This window comes from Chiloscyllium plagiosum, unplaced genomic scaffold (assembly GCF_037043375.1).
Source record: "Chiloscyllium plagiosum isolate Xiang-an unplaced genomic scaffold, Cpla_swu_hap1 HiC_scaffold_28, whole genome shotgun sequence".
Classification (NCBI taxonomy): Eukaryota; Metazoa; Chordata; class Chondrichthyes; order Orectolobiformes; family Hemiscylliidae; genus Chiloscyllium; species Chiloscyllium plagiosum.
Window position 1 is genome coordinate 33,402,365 of NW_028270166.1, and position 21,104 is coordinate 33,423,468.

General features: G+C 38.8%; 1 protein-coding gene across 2 annotated transcripts in view; it reads right to left on the reverse strand.

Annotated features, from left to right (window-relative positions):
- Positions 1 to 21,104, reverse strand: part of LOC122565247 (phospholipid-transporting ATPase ABCA1-like) — a 181,281-nt gene that overhangs the window by 88,278 nt on the left and 71,899 nt on the right. For both annotated transcript variants that reach the window (XM_043721019.2, XM_043721016.2), the window contains exons 9-15: positions 19,016 to 19,253; positions 13,005 to 13,138; positions 11,816 to 11,932; positions 7,838 to 8,026; positions 5,437 to 5,651; positions 3,691 to 3,867; positions 1,332 to 1,554 (exon numbers count right to left, since the gene is read on the reverse strand). In XM_043721019.2, the coding sequence (XP_043576954.2) occupies positions 1,332 to 1,554; positions 3,691 to 3,867; positions 5,437 to 5,651; positions 7,838 to 8,026; positions 11,816 to 11,932; positions 13,005 to 13,138; positions 19,016 to 19,253 (1,293 nt within the window). The remainder of the gene's footprint in view (positions 1 to 1,331; positions 1,555 to 3,690; positions 3,868 to 5,436; positions 5,652 to 7,837; positions 8,027 to 11,815; positions 11,933 to 13,004; positions 13,139 to 19,015; positions 19,254 to 21,104) is intronic.

The following is a 21,104-nucleotide window of genomic DNA, read 5'->3' on the forward strand; positions in this document are numbered from 1 at the left end:
ATAGAGCCCTTCTGGTTTGATATGTACAATGGCACACTCAACACTGGATATATAAATGCAATTGATGAGGTAGCTTAAGTAGCAGTGCAATTTAAACATGCAATTTAAAACAGAAATGATACATTGATGATTATCACAGCAATTATGTGATTAATAGGCCTCTGAGCAACAGAGATCCACCAAAAATAAATCTATTTTATTCAGTCCAGCAGACTTAGAAATGAAATTTTTGGAACCATAACACATAGGAGAGATTAACATTTACGTTTACAGATAACCAAATGAACAGCGAAGTGTCTGTTGAATTTAATCTAACCACACTTTAAATTGCATCAGAGATTATTCTTAGTACTTTTCTGTTGAATTAATATACTTTGAAATTAATTATGCTTTAAATATGTTGATGAGCTCAAAGTTTAATCACAATAGATGGAGTCCTTTGTCAAGAGTGTGGTGCTGGTAAAGCACAGCCAGTCAGGCAGCATCTAAGGAGCAGGAGGAGAATCGACGTTTTGGGCATAAGCCCTTCATCAGGAATTGCTGATGAAGGGCTTATGCCCGAAATGTCGATTCTCCTGCTTCTCGGATGCTGCCTGACCTGTAGTGCTTTTCCAGCACCATACTCTTGATTCTGATCTCCAGCATCTGCAGTCCTCACCTTCTCCCAGGTGGACTCCTTTACATGTACTCAAACAAAACAGGAAATGAGGAGTGAATACTGCAAAGAAAATTGTAAAGTGCAAATCTTCAAATAAAGAATAAATTCAAAAGTTTGGTGCAAATCAGAAAGCTTTTTCAAAGAGCATAGTTAATGATCATCACCAGTTCGAATTCTGCAGCACATTGCCAATCTATAGAGGCATTTCATATAATTAATCACCACAAAATAGGAATAAGCTCAAGTTAACATCTCCCAACTGTCACGTGTGTGGTTATATATGATGCCACAGTATAACACACTTGTGGGCTCAATGAGACATAGCGGGAAATACATGAAAAGCCAAGAGAAACACAGATGGGCTTGCCATGATCAGAAGACAGTTATTGTTGATGTCCAGAAAAGGTTTTCAGGACGAAAACCAATCTATGAGACATCGTCAAAATTAGGTGAATTTAACATCTTCACTAGAATCTATTGGGGCTTGGAGTAAAGAGGTCACTGGGGTTAGTGCTTAGTCTGAAATGACAGGCAGTTGCAAGGTGTGCACAGGAACAAAGATCTATAACTCACTCAGCAATAGTTTTCAATTTGAAGTTTAACTGAATAAGTTTAAAACATCCTTTATCTTGTTCAAAAGTTTTGTTAACTTCAATCATTATAGGGCATTTACCTTCAGGATTAATGTGAGAAAAGCAGCACTGATGAGGAAAGGGATAAAGCTACTGATGAACCAGCTGACCCACAAAATTCCATTAGACAGTCCCATCATCTTCATTGTCTCCTTTAGCCGTGCCTCCTTCTCATGAACCAGCCTCTTGACTATCATCGCTACTGAGTAAATCCAAGACAGGATCATGAAGAGGGGCAACGAACGGTTCAAAACTCGCAAGAAACTGATTTAAGAGAAAATCAAAATTAATCACCTGTTTGGAAGAAGACAATCAGCTAAATAGTTTGGAATACAGAGTTGAGTTCAGAAGGAGAACATTATTTAAAACTGTTCAGACTATCTGAAGAGATAGGTTCACAAGGAATGTACTAGGGATACAGAAGCCACAGACCAGGAATCTCAAAGTAAATTATTGGTCTCAGTGAGGAAGATGGTTTGGGCAATTGGTTCACACTCTAAATTAGTTTGGCAGAAAATTAATAAAAGGAATGAGAATCAGATTTCAGTTTCTTCCTCGATACACATGCGTATAAACCCAATTTGACATCTCGGATGCTTGGGAGTGGAATGTCTCTTCTTCCGAGCAGATGAGGCAGAGGCAGAGGAATTGGGAGAACTAAATGCCAACAAGAGACTTCAAGAGAGAAAGAGGATCCATTAGAGCTCTATAGAAAAAAAACCTTGTGTTATAGCAATGTTAAACAGACATTTAGAATTGATTATCTAGAATTTACTACATCTCTTGGCACAATATAACTAACATATTATAATTGTTTCAAATATGCTTTTTCAAATAATGGTTACATTTCATCAATTAATTCAATTTAGTATCAGCTAGAAAAATAAACATGATTCAAATTATCCTGCTGCTAGTATTTAAAATTGAATTTGAAACATTAAATATGTCTTAAGTTGCAAAATTGTAAGGTAATTATTTTTGACAAAAGAGCATTTAGTCCTTTTACATTAATCATTATAAAAAGAGCCTATTGTCATAACCCTCCCACTGCAGGATCCAATGATTTTTTAAATGCTTCAGATATATGCCTCCTCCAATCTGAGGAGCGGAGGGTCTAAGGGACTGAAGACCTGAAATTTATTTCTTCATTAGCTTAAACTCGTTCCTCTTCACTCTAATCTTTTTACATTCCCTTAACTATCTTATATGCCTTTGTAAGATCACCACTCAGGAAACCTCTCCCTTCCAGGCTGAAAAGTCCACATCTCTCCAACACTTTCCAAAATCTTTGACCTTCAATACTGGGGAATAGCCTCATGGTTTTTCTCTGAACCACCCATACTGAATATCCAATTCTGATCAGCAAGAAGCAAGATAGATGTGGTGTATGACCAGATTACTTTACACATTGAACACTTCTTCCTGTGGTTTGTTCTAGGGCTTTGGTTGTCTAACTAAATGTTCCATTTCCTCTGAATATCATAGCTATGTTGATCACGTTTAGTGTTGGTCCTTCTGAAACTTTGAGTTCAGTTTTGGTTGTGTGTATTCCTTCAAGGAAAAGAAAGTGAGAAGTCATCAGCAAATGAGTGGAGCATTAAGCCACTTCAGTAATTTGATGAGTAAAGTTAGCACTCCATACACATTGTGGATTTGAAATTCACAAATTCATTATTTTTGAACAGTCAAAATGAGCTGACAGTAAAATCTGCTTAACCATTGTTAGCTTGGATAAAATATCAGGAGGAGGTTTCTTTGTGTATTTTCGATCTGATCCAATGAAACGTCAGGAACCACAGACAATGTTGAAGAATCCCAGATTGCAGCTGAACTAAACTGTCTACTATTCTGCTGCCAACTCTGATGAGTCTGTTCTGCCTATGGAGAGGATAGAGATAATGATGGAGGTGTCTGTAACATTGGTTGTATGGTATGCTTTGGTGAGTATGACATAATAGCCAATTGCTTGAGTAGTCATTGAGACAACTCTCTAACAAGACAGTGCTGTCATCCTGGTCTGCCACTGGAAAGTCATTTCCAGGCAGCTACCACTTATTTGACCTGTCTGGGAACCTGGTTATGACCTGGAAAATTTTATTCATCTCTGACACACGGCGTAAAATCAAAGACAATTTGTTACCCCCCGTTTGTGGGTGGGTAGCTCTGCTGTACTCCCATCCAGACTCTGGGCAAATGGCCCAAAGGTAGGATGGTCCCCAGATACTAGGTCAAACTGAGGCAAGGGTTAATATGCCCATCTATCTTTAGCTGGAGCTTACAAATTTATCCACAAGGCTCCACAGCATTAGCATGGGCCATAAATCACTTGCCAAATATATTACTGCTCTGCTACAGTATCTTTTATATTCATCAATCATCGAGATGTGTTCTGGCACTTACCCATCATCCACATAGCATGGATATGGCATCTGTTGTAAATAAAGTCCAGTCTTCTTGTGTTCATTGGTCTGTACTCGAATAATTGCCTGTTCCACCAAATCCTGGATGTAAACAAATCCTCCCCAGATGTACTGAAGGTCCCGAATTGTGAGGGCTTCAGGTCCTGGGTCCCAAAACCTAAGAGGTAACACAGCAAAATACAATTCATCACAGTAACAAGACTCAGCCAAATTTCTACATATATCGGACATTGATAAAGAAGTCTCGCTGTCATTAAGTCTTTCTGCTTGGGCTGGATGAGACATGTCATTTGCAAGTTGCACGAAATTCCCAAAGCAGCTGCTCTGCTCAGAATTCAGTCATGACAGGAGACACCACCCCCCCCCTCCCCCCAACTTCCCTGGGAGAGCAGCAGAAACATTTCAGGGATATCCTTAAAGTGACCTACAGAAATCAAACAGTTTTACCAACCCTCGGGAGTGGTGTGCCACCGGCCAAAAATGGAGGTTTATTCAGGAATGCACCAAACACAGTTGGGGGGTGAAGTGGTAGCACATAAGATAATGTTGAGGCATTAGAGACAGAGTGCATCAACCTCCAAACACCACCTCTCCTGCGTATGGTAGAATTTGCAGGTGTATAGCCATCTCAGAACCCATTAAACCAAAGTGCAGGCAAGTCATGCTCAATTTGGAGGCACTGCTCAGAATATTGTCTTCCTGCCAATAGCAATGCAACTTCCCTCAGCTTGTGCAACAATGAAACTCCAAATTTCTAACCAGTTGAAGTACATTTCTGATAGCAAAAATGAAATTCATGGTGCTTTTTCATGTACTTTTATCACGGGCAATTGACAGGGCAACCACAAGAGGTTTTCTGATTTTTTTTTGGTCATATAATTAAAGATTAAACTCCAGTATAATCATATGCTCCACCCATATCAATGGCATGTTAAAAATCATATCCACACAAAGTTTACTTCCAGTTGTCACATTTTATCACACTTGTGTGCCATCTCTACTAGTCCCAGCCTCTTGGCTGTGTTGATATGAAAATGCAAAACACTAAGCAATGGCATACCTCTCCTTCATAAACTGCAACGACACTTGTGGTCACACACAGACACAATGTTGGCTAACAGAAATGACTGATTTGGCAATAGGAAATTAAACACATTTAATATTCAGCTGGTTTGATCCTTTTCCAGGACAGATGGGCAACCTCAAAACAACAGCAGCTTCCCTAAAAGTAAGTCAAACTTGAGATGGAATACTGACCCTATTCTGTCACTTCAAATCATGATGGTAGTTCAGAAATAAATGGCAAAGATAATACTTTAGATAAACTAACTCAAAGAATCTCACACAGACACTGCGTGCTCATAGACTGCTGCCACACTTCCTCTCCTTTAATAAAAATAAACAAACAACCACCGAGAGATAACGTCATAGCTGAAGTTAATGGTAAGTGGTTTTGCATTTTCTAGAATACAACAGTTAATCTCCGAAATCTGACAGCAGGCTTGAATATTTGATCACTTGAGGGAAATTCTGGACAGACATAGAAAATAGTAAATGAATACAGCCTGGAATTTCCCAGGTGTTGACTTTGTTTCTCCACCAAAACCCCATAACAAATACTGCAGGAAAATCGTCATCAACATGAATGAGATTTCTGGTGAAATTACGAGGACCAAGTGTCCTACATTCCAAAAAGGAACTGAATTTGATTAACATGCCAACATACCTGTCCTTGATTTTGTGGGTTGGAGCTACATAATCAATGTCCATCCTAATCTTGTATTTGATGTGGGGCTGAAGAGTGTGAATCTCACTACCTGTTGGCTCATCAACCAAAAACACAACTCCAGCCCAGAACTGTCTCTCCTCCAGAAGCTGCAACGCACGGACCACTAACTTCTCTTCGGTCGGAACAGCTTCTAGTTTATTCAGAGATATGCACTGTCAAGAAAGAGCAATATTTTTAGACAATCTTTACTCAGAACAATGTCCATGAGGAAACAGAAAGAGTGTGATTTAAAGTAGGATTGTGGTTTATACTTCTTTAGAAAATCCAGGTAAATAGTCAAGTAGTGTTGGATGTTAAAGGTTAAAGAAAGAGTCGGAGAGAAATTGACTTGAATCAAAAACTAATGTCTAGATTATGCTGCATTGCCACTTTAGAACATTATAGACAGTAGCTGGAGGCAATTCACTAGTACACACTGGAAATCAAACAGAAACAGAAACATGCATGTCAGTCAGTAACAATGGAGACAACAGACAAGTTAACATCTCAAGCAGCATATAATCCTGACAAAGAATGACTCAAGTCTTGACTTCAATCTGGAGAAAAGCATCAACGACAATGAAGAAGATTGTATAAGACAAAGTTATGTGGAACCTTAGAGAAATGAGAGAGCATCGACTATAGTAGCATCACAAAGAGTGGCACTGAGAGAACATTGCATTTCATGTCTTAATTCTCACCAGTCTAAACAAATCAGTGCCAACAATGACATTGAGGCACAATGGGCTACCTTTAAAATCTCCTTGTGTGTCAAAAGTTCCAGGTGTCAGGGAACATAATCTTGAGAACAAATTGCAAGTTGTACCAAACCCAGAGGCATCAGAGTTTAAACCAGAGACTCCAGCTTCCATTAATGATCAGTTCCACTATCCTGACAGCAGGGATTTGCTCACATGTATAAGTATATGTGCTAAGGTCTCTATTAGTTACCTATGGGCAAACGCAGGATAGAGAGGGATGGAGGTAGTCCACTGAGAACTGAAAATATAAACAGGCACAGCTGGCTCAGGCACATATGCTAATATGAGCTGATCATCAGGTGTCAGTGTAAACAAAATTATTTGAGAGATTTATTTAAAGCCTTATTCTCTGCCTTGCTCTATTGGGACTTTCTCAAATTTCAATTTGGTCAGTGATTAGTCCTCAACTTTTCCACTTCTGTTCCTCCCAAGCTTGATTATCAGATACAGTCTTCGCCCTTCCTGCTGTAGTCAAGACCATCTCACGTCTTCTAAACTAACTCATTCTTTTCAAGGACTGCTACAGAATTTCAGACCGCCTTGTGTTTCCTTCCCCTTATAATGATCAAAAACCTTTCATCTTGGTATTACCTAATTGTCTCCTTAAGACTCCCTCACAGTTCAAGCATAGGATATCTCTGGGACTACTGAGCTTGTAAGCACATTGGCTAGTCGCTCAAGGTTGAGCCTTCTTTGCTCTGAGGGGCAGAAGTCCCACTCTGATGCTGTTAGGGAACCCAGATTATTACTTTGGGTAAGCCCATGCTATAAAATTTACCCTGTGGAGAACTGATCTTCGACTTATCAGTAACCTACAAAGATCACTGGCAATGTATGTGTACTTCATTGTGGCACAAATACGATTGTCAGCTTCTTCACATCAAGAAGTTGCCATTTCACAATAACAAAGAGCATGAAAATAATATTCAATTTAATTGACAATAGCAACATTTATAGTTATGGAGGGTTATTATGAAACATAATCTATGACGTTATTTGATTTAAACATGAAAAGTTTGGTGCCATTTAATGACAGTTTCTCAAATTGATCTGCGAGTCTGATCTTTCATGTTTCACAAACATTCATATTTGTGAGTGGCATTCAGAAAATATTTTTAGTTTTTTAACAAATAGCTAATGTTTTTATTGTTAAACATCAGATTCAGGCTGTATTCCACTTCATAGTTTAACTCTAACTAAATTTATAGCAATGGTACTCAATATGAAAATGCCTCAGGGATGAGTGAAAAGATATATTACTCTTAACACTAACTAATTCACCACTAAATTATAATTTAGTTTTTTTCGGAATCCAGAGAAATACCAAAACAATTCCCTTAAACTAAACTTAAGTATTCTCCTGCTTGACTTGAGTTGATTAGATATCAGGATTACAAACATTTAGAAAATGAATCACAGTCCAAATTTTCTTTATTATGAAATTTCTTTTCCAATTATAGAGGTGCATGATTTCCAAAAGGAACAGATTTGTTTTTTAAAGTCTGTACCCCAGTTTTGGAGCTTTGACCAAAATTGAGGATTTCTCTCTGAACTGGAGAACATTTAACCACACTGGAGAACATTTAATAGAAACATACCTCAAAGACCTGGGAGAAAGAGTTGACCACTTGATCTAATTCTTCATAAGCTTGTTTCCAGGTGTAATTGGAATTCTCACTCCCTTCAGTTTGGCTCGTCAGAAAGTTGGCAATACTTTCTGCAGTCCAAGAGGTAGAATTAAGTTGTAGATCAATAAGGGTAGCGATAGCAGGGTTCCTTAGCATTTTCTGATGAAGACAAAACACAGGGTTACTTAATTTAACAAATGTTAGCAAATTGGGCAATGTGTCCCTTCTTTGTTCCTCTGCCAGATGGTGCTAGTTGTAGATTTTCAATGTCATATCAAATACATATCAAAGAGACTTAGGTTCTTGTTGAGTCAGTTATCATGAAATTTATCAAAAACAGAAACTATCTACAATATCAGACTTACAGTCTGGATTCTGTATTTATTGATATTATTGTACATTATAAACACACATCATATAGAGAATAACTAAGGCAAAAGTGGTATTTTTATTCCAAAATGTCATATGCCTTGATGTCAGGTAAACATCTTAAACCACTTGTCTTGTCTGGAATCTATGCCATAACACTGCACCAGAAATGAGAGTTTGAGACAATCAAATTTACTTGAGGAACTGTTAATGCAAAAGACACACAAATGATGAAAAAGCTGCAGGATTACTGACGACTGGAAACTTACAGGTCACCAGGAAGGGGATAGCAGGGAAGCATAAAAACTATACTGGAAGTAATAGAGGTTATTACCAAGTGTCCAGCTTTTCAGGCCCACTCTTAGCCAGGCCTGGCATGGGATGGAGTAGAGGGAAACAACCCTTTACTTTTCTCCTCCCCCTCCATGCTCATCATTCCCTCTTGCTGAAGCCTGACTTGGGATAATCTTAATTTTCTGATGCGCTGCATTCCAGTGTTGTTTCCAGCATATCCTTGCCCTTGAGAGTTATTCCCCCTATGCCATTAAGTTTCATTTCTGTCAGCCATAACTTTTTCTTTTGCAATGGTATTTTTAATTTGATAAGGTATTCACCCCTGTATCAAGCATAAAGTCACAGATCTCCATAATCAGAAAAACATTCCATCAAATTCAAACCAGTTGGATCACCAATTTCTCCTAGGAATCCCTCGGTTATACTTCCTAATGATATTTACCCTGCTATATTAATCTCTGTGCATCACCAACACTTTAAGTGCTCTTTAACCATAACCTAATTCGACAAATCACTCCTGGAAAGGATACATCAGAAAGTCTTGGTTATTGCTAATTTGTGCAGCCAGGGCTCAGTCAGCAGTTTAGTGGACAGGCATCTCGAAAGCGATTAAAGATTTCATAACCCACTGTGGAATACGCAATTACACAGATTGTCAAGTCTAGAAAACAGTCTTATCATCACTGAAGGCAGATCAGAAGACATAAGACATAAGTTTGTCACTACAATCAAATACTAAGAATAAGAATGAGCACTTCAACATTTGAGCTAATTGAGAAATCTCTAGTGGAGATTGCGCAGGCAAAAAAATATTTTGATGAACAAACTGATACACCAGATTTGACATTGATGTCAGATGACAAGCCATCACTAGTTCACTCTTTTGTCTTCCAAATCAGAATTATCAGTACCAGTGACAGAGATAATGCTAGGTAAGCAGTAATCCTCTAGTACCATGACTGAGGACATGAACGTCTAGTTCAATGTAAAGACATCCACAGAGAGCAAATGATGTCCAATCTATTTAAAAAGTTTAAGTAAAGCACTTAAGTCTTTCAGCACGGATGTAAGAGCAAATTGAAAATAAAAAATTGCTCAAATAAAATGGAGATGAGCTGCATGTGACTTCATGGAAACCCAGGGTGCCATAGTATCAGGACACAGTCAAAAAATAGTTGCCTGATCTAAAATTACAGGATGCTGCAAGGAAGAAAATACTCGTTTCAACAGAGTGGCAAACTCCCATGCTGGGCACTGATGAGATTAAAAGGTCCCAAGAATGAGGTTATGGGACAACTACCTGATCCAACAGGGAAGAATCCCTTGGTGAAGGAAATTCAGGAGACTACAGATCTTCTTGATAGAAAAGAAGATCAATTACCAGACTTAGAGGGAACAATATCTTTTACAAAGAACATTCAAGAAATAAAAGATTGGAAAAATGATTACAGACCAATCAGGGTGAAGATCAGAATTTGGGTCAACAGTCTTCTAGCAAGAGAAAGTCCAAAGACAGATAATTCTAAAAAAATCTGTAAAAACTCCAGATCATCTGTATTTGTGGAAGTCAAAGACTTTGGTGGAGGGAAGTGAATGATGTGGTGGTAAATGTAACTATATACATGAATGAACGGATTTTAATTATAGATGAAAGCTTGAGGGTGATGTTCTATAATGTTGAAAATGTTCTGATGGTGTTAATGTTGGAAGCTGTATTTAACTCCATCCAATCTGATGATGTCAATCTTGGCGGAGAATCAGGAATCTGACATAAGGTCCCGATGGAGAGAGAGAGAGAGACACCTCATTCTCCTTTCCTGTTTGTTTCAGAAATAGTTTAGCCAATAAAACTTCTACATATTATATCTTGTTAAGACAAGTACCTTTTCTTGTTAAGACACACTCCTGGTTCATCTTCTATCACTGATAATCTAATAAAGTTTTAATTCTCTATTCTAGATTGAGTCTAAGGGGCTTTGGTGGTGCAGTTGCAATGTCCTACCTGTAAACTAGGAGGCCTGGATTCAAGCCCCATGTGCCCCAGAGGTATCTAGTAACACCCCTGAATTAAGTTGTTTGAAAATATAAAATGAGCTGGGATCTTTCCTGAGACCAATTTTTGGAGTTCTTGTGGTGCAGTGGTAGTGTACCTATCTCTAAGTCAGGAGGTCTGTCTTCAAGTCCCACTGCTCCAGAGATGTGCAATAATATCCTTGAATCAGGTTGACTGGAAAATATCTAGAATGGAAAATTAGTGACAGCACTCAACTCCATTAGCTGATTGTATGTCATCAGAATTAGACACTATGATCAGCAATGGAAGTTTCCAATTCTATGTTAAGTTTCACTTTACCACTTAGATAGGAGTCATTAAACCATACCCTCTCCATGACCATTACCCTCAGTTTACACCAACTACCATTAGTTCATTATGTCACAGATTTGCTGACTCTGTGTTAGCAGTGGGACCTAGTTCCAGAATGGACTTCAAGGCTAGCATAGCTGCCTATTTCCACACATGCGATTGAAATAACTAATCTACAGTTGTTCAACACAGGTTTATTCACTAGAAAAATCACAACTAAAATGAAAAATCATAAAGCTATTATACATAATGCCAATTCATAAGCACCTTGAGAACTGCTTACTGTATCTAGTTACCATATACTTCAGTTGATATCTTTAGACACTGTTCTTTCACAACATAATTGAGCTTTTAACATTAAATAGATTCTCCAAAATCTCCTTTCCTGATAGCACCTTTCAATCTTTTATGAGATGCTGCTGTCAGGAGCCTACGCCTCTCTTCAAAAAAAAACCTCTATCGAGTTGAAGCAGCATATACCTGCTATAGCCTTAGCTTGATTGACACACTGACACATTATCTGTGTCAAAATACTTGGAGGCAATTCATCCTTCACATAATTGTTAACTAGCTTTTATATTGTACCTCATTGTCCATTCAAAGTGATAATTATATGAAAGATGCAGCTGTCATTGTGCATCAGTAACTATTCACAAAAAGCCACCTGATGGAAAACAGGACATCTTTCTTTCTTTTCAAAAAAGTACTATAGAATTTTTCATTAACAGCTGACCCAGCAAATGTGTCTGGGTTCAAAGTCTTGCCCAGTGAAGCACCCCTTCATTCCCACACTTCAGTATTGCACATAGCAATAATTAAACATTGCCAACTCTAGCCTTAACATTTCTTACACAGAAGAGAGATTTCCAACTGAGGCAAACTATTAAATGTGAGAAAATAAGAATAATGGGAGCACTAACTTGCAGGAGACGGATTTCCTGACTACTTTCCATAAACTTCCAGATCTGGGGTCCAGCTTCATTCCAGGCTCCTCGCACCTCTTGTAACAAGCTTAGATCCTCAAACGTTCTGTTCACCTGTCAGCGATAAGAAAAACTGTCAGCAACTCCAAAATATTCTAGCCAGGTTTTCAATTCCAATTGTCAAGACATGGTCATCCTGCATTGACACATCACGGGTCCCATTTACTTATATCCAATAAAGTAGGAATTGTTGGATATTTAGTTGCTTGGGTTTTAGTTAATTCGGTTTGAATACATAAAGTAGCGAAAACAGCTAGTTAGGTCATAGAGATGTACAGCATGAAAACAGACCCTTCATTCCAAGTCGTCCACGCCAACCAGATATCTTAAATAAATCTAGTCCCATTTGCCAGCATTTCACCCATATCCCTCTGAATTCTTCCTATTCATTTATCCATCCAGATGCCTTTTAAATGTTGGGGAATTGTACCAGCCTCCACCACTTCCTTGGGCAACTCATTCCATACACGCACCACCCTCTGCATGAAAAATGTGGCCCCTAGGTCCCTTTGAAATGTTTCCTTCTCACCTTAAAACTATGCCCTCTGGTTTTGGACTCCCCTATACCATGGAAAAGGCCTTGTTTATTTACCCTATCCATGCTCTTCATGATTTTATAAACCTCTATAAGTTCACCCCTCAGCTTCCGATGCTCAAGGGAAGATAGCCCCAAACTATTCAGCCTCTCCCTATACTTCAAACCCTCCAACTCTGGCGACATCCTTGTCAATCTTTTCTGAGCACTTTCAAGTTCCACAACATCTTTCCTATAGCAGGGAGACCAGAATTGCACGCAGCATTCCAAAAATCAGTTAAAACATTTCAGTTTGTTCATGGTCGGAATGTGCAAATCTAATTCTTTATCATTTTGTTGAGTGGTCCCAACCCAGCATGTCACTGAAAGTTAGAAATTTCACTGCCCATCAGAAATTCTAAGTAGCAAGCTACTATATAAAAACAACTTATTCAAGTATAAAAAACTTCAGACTGACTGAAATCATTGCGGTTAATAGAAACTGACCCCTGATAAGCATTCAAAACTTGTTCTGATTTTATATTTTATGGACAGTGACCACTCGAATTACATAGATTTTAGTCAGACATTTTTGTCCCTAAAATCAAGTACCTCTTTCATTATCTTCAATGTAGCTGGAGTATCTGGACTGTACAGTATCTTCCCTACAAATAGTGGCTTGATACTTTTCCACATGATCGAAGAGTAAGATTCAAGAGTCTTAAGTAGATCATTACAGTGAGGTGCTATGGAAAGCAAGGTAAGAGATTCAGTTCAGTAGATCACATTTACAATCCTTTTACAATTTGTACATTATTAGCACTGAGCTCTATCATCACCTCAGTGTTCTAAGATCTTAAAGTACTCAAAATAAAAACTTTTAACGAATAAAAACCAGGAATTCAAGACTAAAATTTGGCACCATTACAATGAAATAAATATCATGCCCTTGTAAACTTTCACAACCTCAGAATATGACAATATACTTTCTGAGAAGAGAAATTCTTCATGTACAGTCACTGTTGAAATGTAGAAAACATAGCTGGCAATTTTAATACAATAAGATACCATGTGCTTTGATTCTTTGTTTATAAAGTTATCAGCTAAGGGATAAATACTGGCCAGGACACTGAGCAGCATTCTCCAGATTTTCTCCTGTGTTTTCTCTTTTCAGCTACTTGAGATAACAGTCAGAGGTTGAGTTGAAGATCTCTTCTAGTATATCATGGGACAGGTACAGAGTAAACTTTCCTAAATAAAGCTACCTCCTGTTTATCTGAAGTTTCCCTCTTAGCCTTTCTGATTTTCTCCAATATGATACATACACACTGCATTGTTCATATCATCAGTCCATTTATCTGTCCAACATCAGGACAACTCAACAAGATCAAAATCTGTCTTTGGAAGCTTAATATTTTAATGCAATCTCCATAGTCCTGTTCAAAAACTCATCCAATGGTACAAAACCTTAGGGCTACTTAGATTCTATACTCAGATTCAAGCACTGTAGCACATCCATTACCATGACTACCTACTTCTATTTTTAATATGTTGTGAGTCTCTTTAAGCAGTGGAGTGCACAGTCTTTTTACTCACAACATTATCACCTCCACATTGATTTGTTTCCAGCAGTATGTGAACTCAACCTGAAATCCATACCAGGTCTCCTAAATGGTTCCGATATCATCCCAGTCCTCACCCACCTTCTCTGCATGACATACTTCCAAACATTCAACTATTTTCTACATTAGCTTCAGGAGCTTCAAACAACTTGTCCACCTGCTCTCCCAAAACTTCATTTTTGATTCACTTTCCCTTCTCCAACTACCTCCCTTTCTCAGTAACTTCAAGCACCTCCTAATTCATTTTCTGATCTACTTAGCCTGACTTCTAATGGTGAACACTTAATGATGCACAATAATTCTAACTTCACAATGGTCCCAAGTGATAGATTTTCAGTTTCTATTATTTTAATGTAAAACAATGATTTGAACAACCACTACTGGGGCACTGTAACAAAAATCAAAGGCTGATAGAAACTTACAAAATGAAAACAGAAGCTTATCAAACTTAAAATATCATCTCTGAGGATGATGATGCAACCCATTCCCTGCAGTGTCCACCAATCACAAAAGGTCTTTACTGTACCAACGGAATCTTCATGCTCCCCCTTGATGAGCACATTGGCTGCTAATTGAACCATCAATGGCCACATTAACTAGGTCCAGGAGCAGCCCAGTGGGAGATCCTAAGATTTGCTCGACCCTTATTGCACAGTGTATCTATCGATTATGAGTATGAGATTTCCAGTTTCAACCCTTTTAAATGAACAATATTGGTTAAGTTAAAAATCACACAACACCAGATTATAGTCCAATAGATTTAGTTGGAAGCACTAGCTTTAGGAGCACTGCTCCTTCATCAGATAGCTATGGGACAGGATCATAAGACACAGAATATATTGAACAAACCCATCTGTTCAGATGAAGAGGAACGTGACTGATACCTGAAGGTGCTCAAGTCTGCCCTCATAAGAACAGGGTACGATGCTCAACTCATTGATCGTCAGTTCTAATGTGCCATGACGAGATACCATAATGACATCCTCAGGAGACAGACAGGGGATGTAACCGATAGGGTACCCTTTGTTGTCCAGTAGTTCCTGCAAGCGGAGAAACTATGCCATGTTCTTCAATGCCTGCAACACATTATTGATGAGGATGAGCACTTCGCCAAGATCTTCCCTACGCCTCCACTTCTCGCCTTTAAACAACTGCCAAACTTTAAACAGACCATTGTTCACAACAAACTGCCCAGCCTTCAGGACAACATGGGTCACAACACCATACATCCTTGTCATGGCAACCACTGCAAGACATGTCAAAGTGTCGACACGGATACCACCATGACACGTGGGGACACCACCCACCATTTATGCAGCATGTACTCATAGATAACTTTGGCCAACTATCTCATACGCTGCAGACAAGGATGCCCCAAGGCATGGTATATTGGCAAGACCAAGCAGACATTACAACAATGGATGAATGGACACTGCGCAACAATCGCCAGACAGGGATGTTCCCTCCCAGTTGGGGAACGCTTCAGCAGTCAAGGACATTCAGTCTCGGATCTTCGGGTGACCAACCTTCAAGGTGGACTTCAGGATATGCAACAACGCAGTGGTGAAGCAGAGCTGATAGCCAAGTTCAGAACCCATGAGGATGGTCTCAACTGGGACCTGGAGTTCATGTCACACTACAGATGACTTCACCACACTATACACTCTCACATACACACACGTTCATGCAGACCTTCTCTCATACACACGTACACCCCCCACATTTACCCACACACACACCCACTCACTGGCTTATACTCCATCACCCTCTACTTTTTGTCATTTACATAAATGATTTGGATGTGAGCATAAGAGGTACAGTTAGTAAGTTTGCAGATGACACCAAAATTGGAGGTTTAGTGGACAGCAAAAAGGGTTACCTCAGATTACAACAGGATCTTGACCAGATGGGCCAATGGGCTGAGAAGTGGCAGATGGAGTTTAATTCAGATAAATGCGAGGTGCTGCATTTTGGGAAAGCAAACCTTAGCAGGACTTATACATTTAATGGTAAGGTCCTAGGGAGTGTTGCTAAACAAAGAGAACTTGGAGTGCAGGTTCATAGCTCCTTGAAAGTGGAGTCGCAGGTAGATAGGATAGTGAAGAAGGCGTTTGGTATGCCTTCCTTTATTGGTCACAGAGTGTTGAGTAGGAGTTGGGAGGTTATGTTGCGGTTGTACAGGACATTGGTTAGGCCACTATTGGAATATTGCATGCAATTCTGGTCTCCTTCCTATCGGAAAGATGTTGTGAAACTTGAAAGGGTTCAGAAAAGATTTACAAGGATGTTGCCAGGGTTGGAGGATCTGACCTACAGGGAGAGGCTGAACAGGCTGGAGCTGTTTTCCTTGGAGCATCGGAGGCTGAGGGGTGACCTTATAGGGATTTACAAAATTATGAGGGACATGGATAGGATAAATAGACAAAGTCTTTTCCCTGGGATTGGGGAGTGCAGAAAAGAGAGCATAGGTTTAGGGTGAGAGGGGCAAGATATAAGAGAGACCTAAGGGGCAACTTTTTCACGCAGAGGGTGCTACGTATATGGAATGAATTGCCAGAGGATGTGGTGGTGGCTGGTACAATTGCAACATTTAAGAGGCATTTGATGGGTATATGAATAGAAAGGGTTTGGAGGGATATGGGGCGGGTGCTGGTAGGTGGGACTAGATTGGGTTGGGATACCTGGTCAGCATGGACGGGTTGGACCGAAGGGTCTGTTTCCATACTGTACATCTCTATGACTCTATGACACTCACACACACGCTTTACCAAGCATACACACACTCTCTCAAGTACACTCACATGCACACACACGCACACTCTATCTCTCTCATGCACTACAGGATGAATTTGCACTTGTAGAATTATATTTGCAGATACATCCTATTCTACTCAAAAAGTGCACAACCTGCAGGCAGTCAATCAATGTAATATTTTATAAATTCCTACTTTGGAAATAGAACCAATCTGACTCAAAATTGGGATACAGACAGACTCTAACCTTACACCTTTAACGCATTGTCTGAGCAGAGATGTCACTTTTTAAAAAATAAATCCTTCAGCTATCTCACGAATGTGACTTAAAAAAAGTCTTGGGATTTACATATTAATGAACCAAAACCTGCAACCCATTCTAAAAGATGAAAGACTTAATAGCAATCTAAGTTTGTTCAATATAATTTCAGTTGCATGACACTGAAATCTTTTGCTATAAACTCGATGTCTTATGATCCTATCCCACAGCCACCTGATGAAGGAGCAGTTCTCCGAAAGCTAGTGCTTCCAAATAAACCTATTAGACTATACCTAGTGTTGTGTGATTTTTAACTTTATCTACCCCAGTCCAACACCGGCTCCTCCACATAAATATTGTTTAGGTAGCCACTGGTAAGTCTCTGTAACAAAACATTCAAAAGGCTGCCTGGATACCTGGGTTAAGCTATGAGAAGAGATTATACAAATTAGGCCTGATTTTCTAGAATTTAGAAGATTAAATGGTGATCTGATCTAAGTCTTAAGTATTAACAGGAAAAAAACAGGGTAAATAAAGATAAACTATTACCACTTGGGGTTCTAGAATTAGGGGGCATAGTCAGAGAATTAGGGCTAGAGTTTTCAGAAAGAATTAGAAAGCACTTCTGCACACTAAAGGTGATAAAGATTTGGAATTCTCTTCCACAAATGGCAGTGGATGTTCGATCAGTTGTGAAATATCAAATTGGAGATAGATAAATTTTTGGATGTAGGTTTGCTCGCTGAGCTGGAAGGTTCATTTTCAGATATTTCATCACCACATTAGGTAACAACATCAGTGAGCCTCTGGATGAAGCACTGATGGTATGGCCTGCTTTCTATTTATGTGTTTAGGTTTCCTTGGGTTGGTGATATCATTTCCTGTGGTGACATCATTTCCTCTTCTTTTTCTCGGGGGTGGTAAATGGGATCCAAGTCAATGTGTTTGTTGATAGAGTTCTGGTTGGAATGTCATGCTTCTAGGAATTCTTGTGCATGTCTGTTTGGCTCATCCCAGGGTGGATGTGTCCTTCCTTATAATATACATGAACATTAACTAGCCACAAAAAGACATGACCCACTCTTACTAGTATCCTTACATACAGATGAGGAAGGACATCACATCCCATTTAACACCCCCTAAAAAACACAGGAAATGACATCACCAACTCAAGGAAACCTAAATGCATAAATAGAAAGCGGGCCATACCACCATGATTCATCCAGAGGCTCACTGATGATGTTACTTAGTATGGTGACACAATGTCTGAAAATGAACCTTCCAGCTCTGCGAGCAAACCTACATCCAGAAACCTCAACCTGAGCTACAAATCTTCTCAAAACTCACTAAGATAAAATTTTGATAAGCATAGATATTAAGGGCCAAAACCTGGTATATGGAGTCAGGCCACAGATCGACTATGATCTCGTTGAATAGTGGAACAGGCTCAAGATGCTGAATAGCCTACTCCTGTTCCTATGTTCCCAAAATGGAAACTTATCAAAATTAAATCAAATGTTGTTACCGGGGTGATGGTGCACCAGTACCTGTTGAGCCCACTGGTCTCTAAAGGCCTCTACTGCACTCACGGGATCAGCATATCCCTCTCCATGGGCAACATATATGGATGTAACCATGGAGAAGAGGCAGATCGATGTAAATTATGGCCTTTTTCACAGACCACTGTGCGGACTTGTTAGTGGTCCTCTTGGCCACTTCCAGGAGCAGCCAAGAACTCCTCAGATCTGCCCACCCATATTCTCACAGGGTGCCCACAGACCAGGTCAGGAGTGTGGGATTTCCAGTTTCTATATGAGCCAACCTGTGAATTCTCTTCAATAAGACTGTAAATTACTATTGAATTAGTGCATGCTTTATACAGCAGACCCATATCCATTTGAAGCTGAGCCAAGACTGCTTCAACTCAAGATAAGTATGCAAATTGTTTTCTTACAGTATGTATTGAGAGCGTAATCATATTGTACTCACATGTTAAATTGTTAAAAGTGATAATTTTCTCATCTGTGCTATTCCTGCCAAAGAAGGCCTTGTAGTTATCATCTTCATACCAGTTCATGAAAGGTATTTGCAGCCCACCTCCATCCAAATGCCCACAAACAATCTTCGATATTGTTTGAAACATCATGGTTGGTGATCTAGTAGCGTTTGGACTATTTAACCACTGAACTGCATCCCAGAATTCAGAAAAGCTGGTCATATTGGAAAACTTGTGACACAATCATAAGAAAATAGAAAAAAATACAAAATACATGAACAGATGTCATACTACTGCAAATCCAGTTGAGAACCAATGTATAACTGCAAGATTTATTCAATTGAGGGACAATAGCAAGTAAAAATAACTGGTTTGTTCATTAGTGGAGGGACTGAACTGATTAAGCAATGAACCAAACAACTAACGTTGTGAGAGTTATACATCTGATTATTTTCTCACTAAACAGAGATGCATATTCCCTATTGGTGTGTTGAGGGCACTTCTCAATATTGGTATAAAATTCCACATCTGTATAACAACTTGAATCAGATTTTCATATCAATATTATTTATTTGTTTAGGAAGCAACCAACAAGTTTTCTCCTATTAATCAGAAAGTTGCATGAGAAATTGTTTAATTTAACTTGGGACAGATAACCTTTGAGATTTTCCCAGAAGTGCTGGTTTTAACAGTTACCAAGTTAATTGCAAAAACAGAGGAGCTCCAAAGAGGCAATTTTAAAAACTGATTAGATGATAAATTCATACAATGAGGATGATTCTACCAAGTGAAGCGCAGCCAACAAAATCTTATTCATCAATTTGATACATTTAAAATGGATCAGAGACAATGCTTACAAAGTTGACACATCAGTTACTCTTGCTACATTTATGTTACACTGCATTCTGATTCATATTGTTACATGTTTGCACCGATGCATTAAATATTTTCACCAAACCAGTGAAATCCAGTATTTGTAAAGTAATGTAGTTCTATAATGTGAGACTATATGAATTTCAAATAACAGATGACTATAAATAGGATCATTGTTAGCTCATTGAACGGAACTTTGAGAAGTACCATTGCCATCGCTCTGGGATTGTCCTTAGGTCTCCAGAAATTAAAGATTAATTCCCTGAGCACAGATATGGTAACCAAGTAGAAAAATAACAAGTATATTAAGAAACATGTTTTTTTTAAACAGACTATTGATATATTTTTAAAGAAGAAATAGAATACAGGTTAATCATCAGTAGGGCAATTGGTCATGTAATGAAATCTCCAAGAATACGTCCAACCAGATGCAAAATCTTGAAAATGTTCAGCCTCCTGTTACATCTTTGAAATGTATTTATCTTGCTACTCTTTGAACATGCCCTTGCTTTGAATAAGATTTAATTTAATGACTAAGTTGTTTCTAAAACACAACAAAAAGGCACATCAAATGACCATACAAATTAGAAGCAAAAATAAGCCATTTGTTCCCTGTAGCTGCTTCCCCATTTGATAAGATCATGGCTGTTATGATTGTGATCTCAAATCTATCTTCCCGTTTGTCCTCTTTAACCTCTGACTCCCTTTATCAAGAACCTATACAACTTAGCCTTAAAAATATTTGACATCCCCACTCCTCTATGAGAAGTAAATTCCTGGAATGAACAATACTGAGAAAATATTTCTCCTGTGTCCCTTAGTTTTAACCTCTCCCACAAAACATCATCTCGGGATCCACCCTGCCAATTCCCTTCAGGATCGTGTATGTTTCAAGAAGGTCACCTCTCATTTTTTTAAGACTCAAATGTTGACTCATTCCTGAGATGAAATGTTTACCTTGGGAGGAAAGGTTTAAGTGAACCTTCTCAGAACTGCTTCTAATGTAATTACATAATTTTTTAAATAGATCAAAACTGCTTCCAATGTTCCACATGTGTTCTCACCAATACCCTGTTCAACTGTAGCAAAACTTCCCAACTTTCATATTCCATTCCCTTTGTACCAAACATTCCATTTGCCTTCTTAGTCACTAACTATATCTGCAAATTAGCTTTTTGTGATCCATGTACCAAGGAACCTAGATACTTT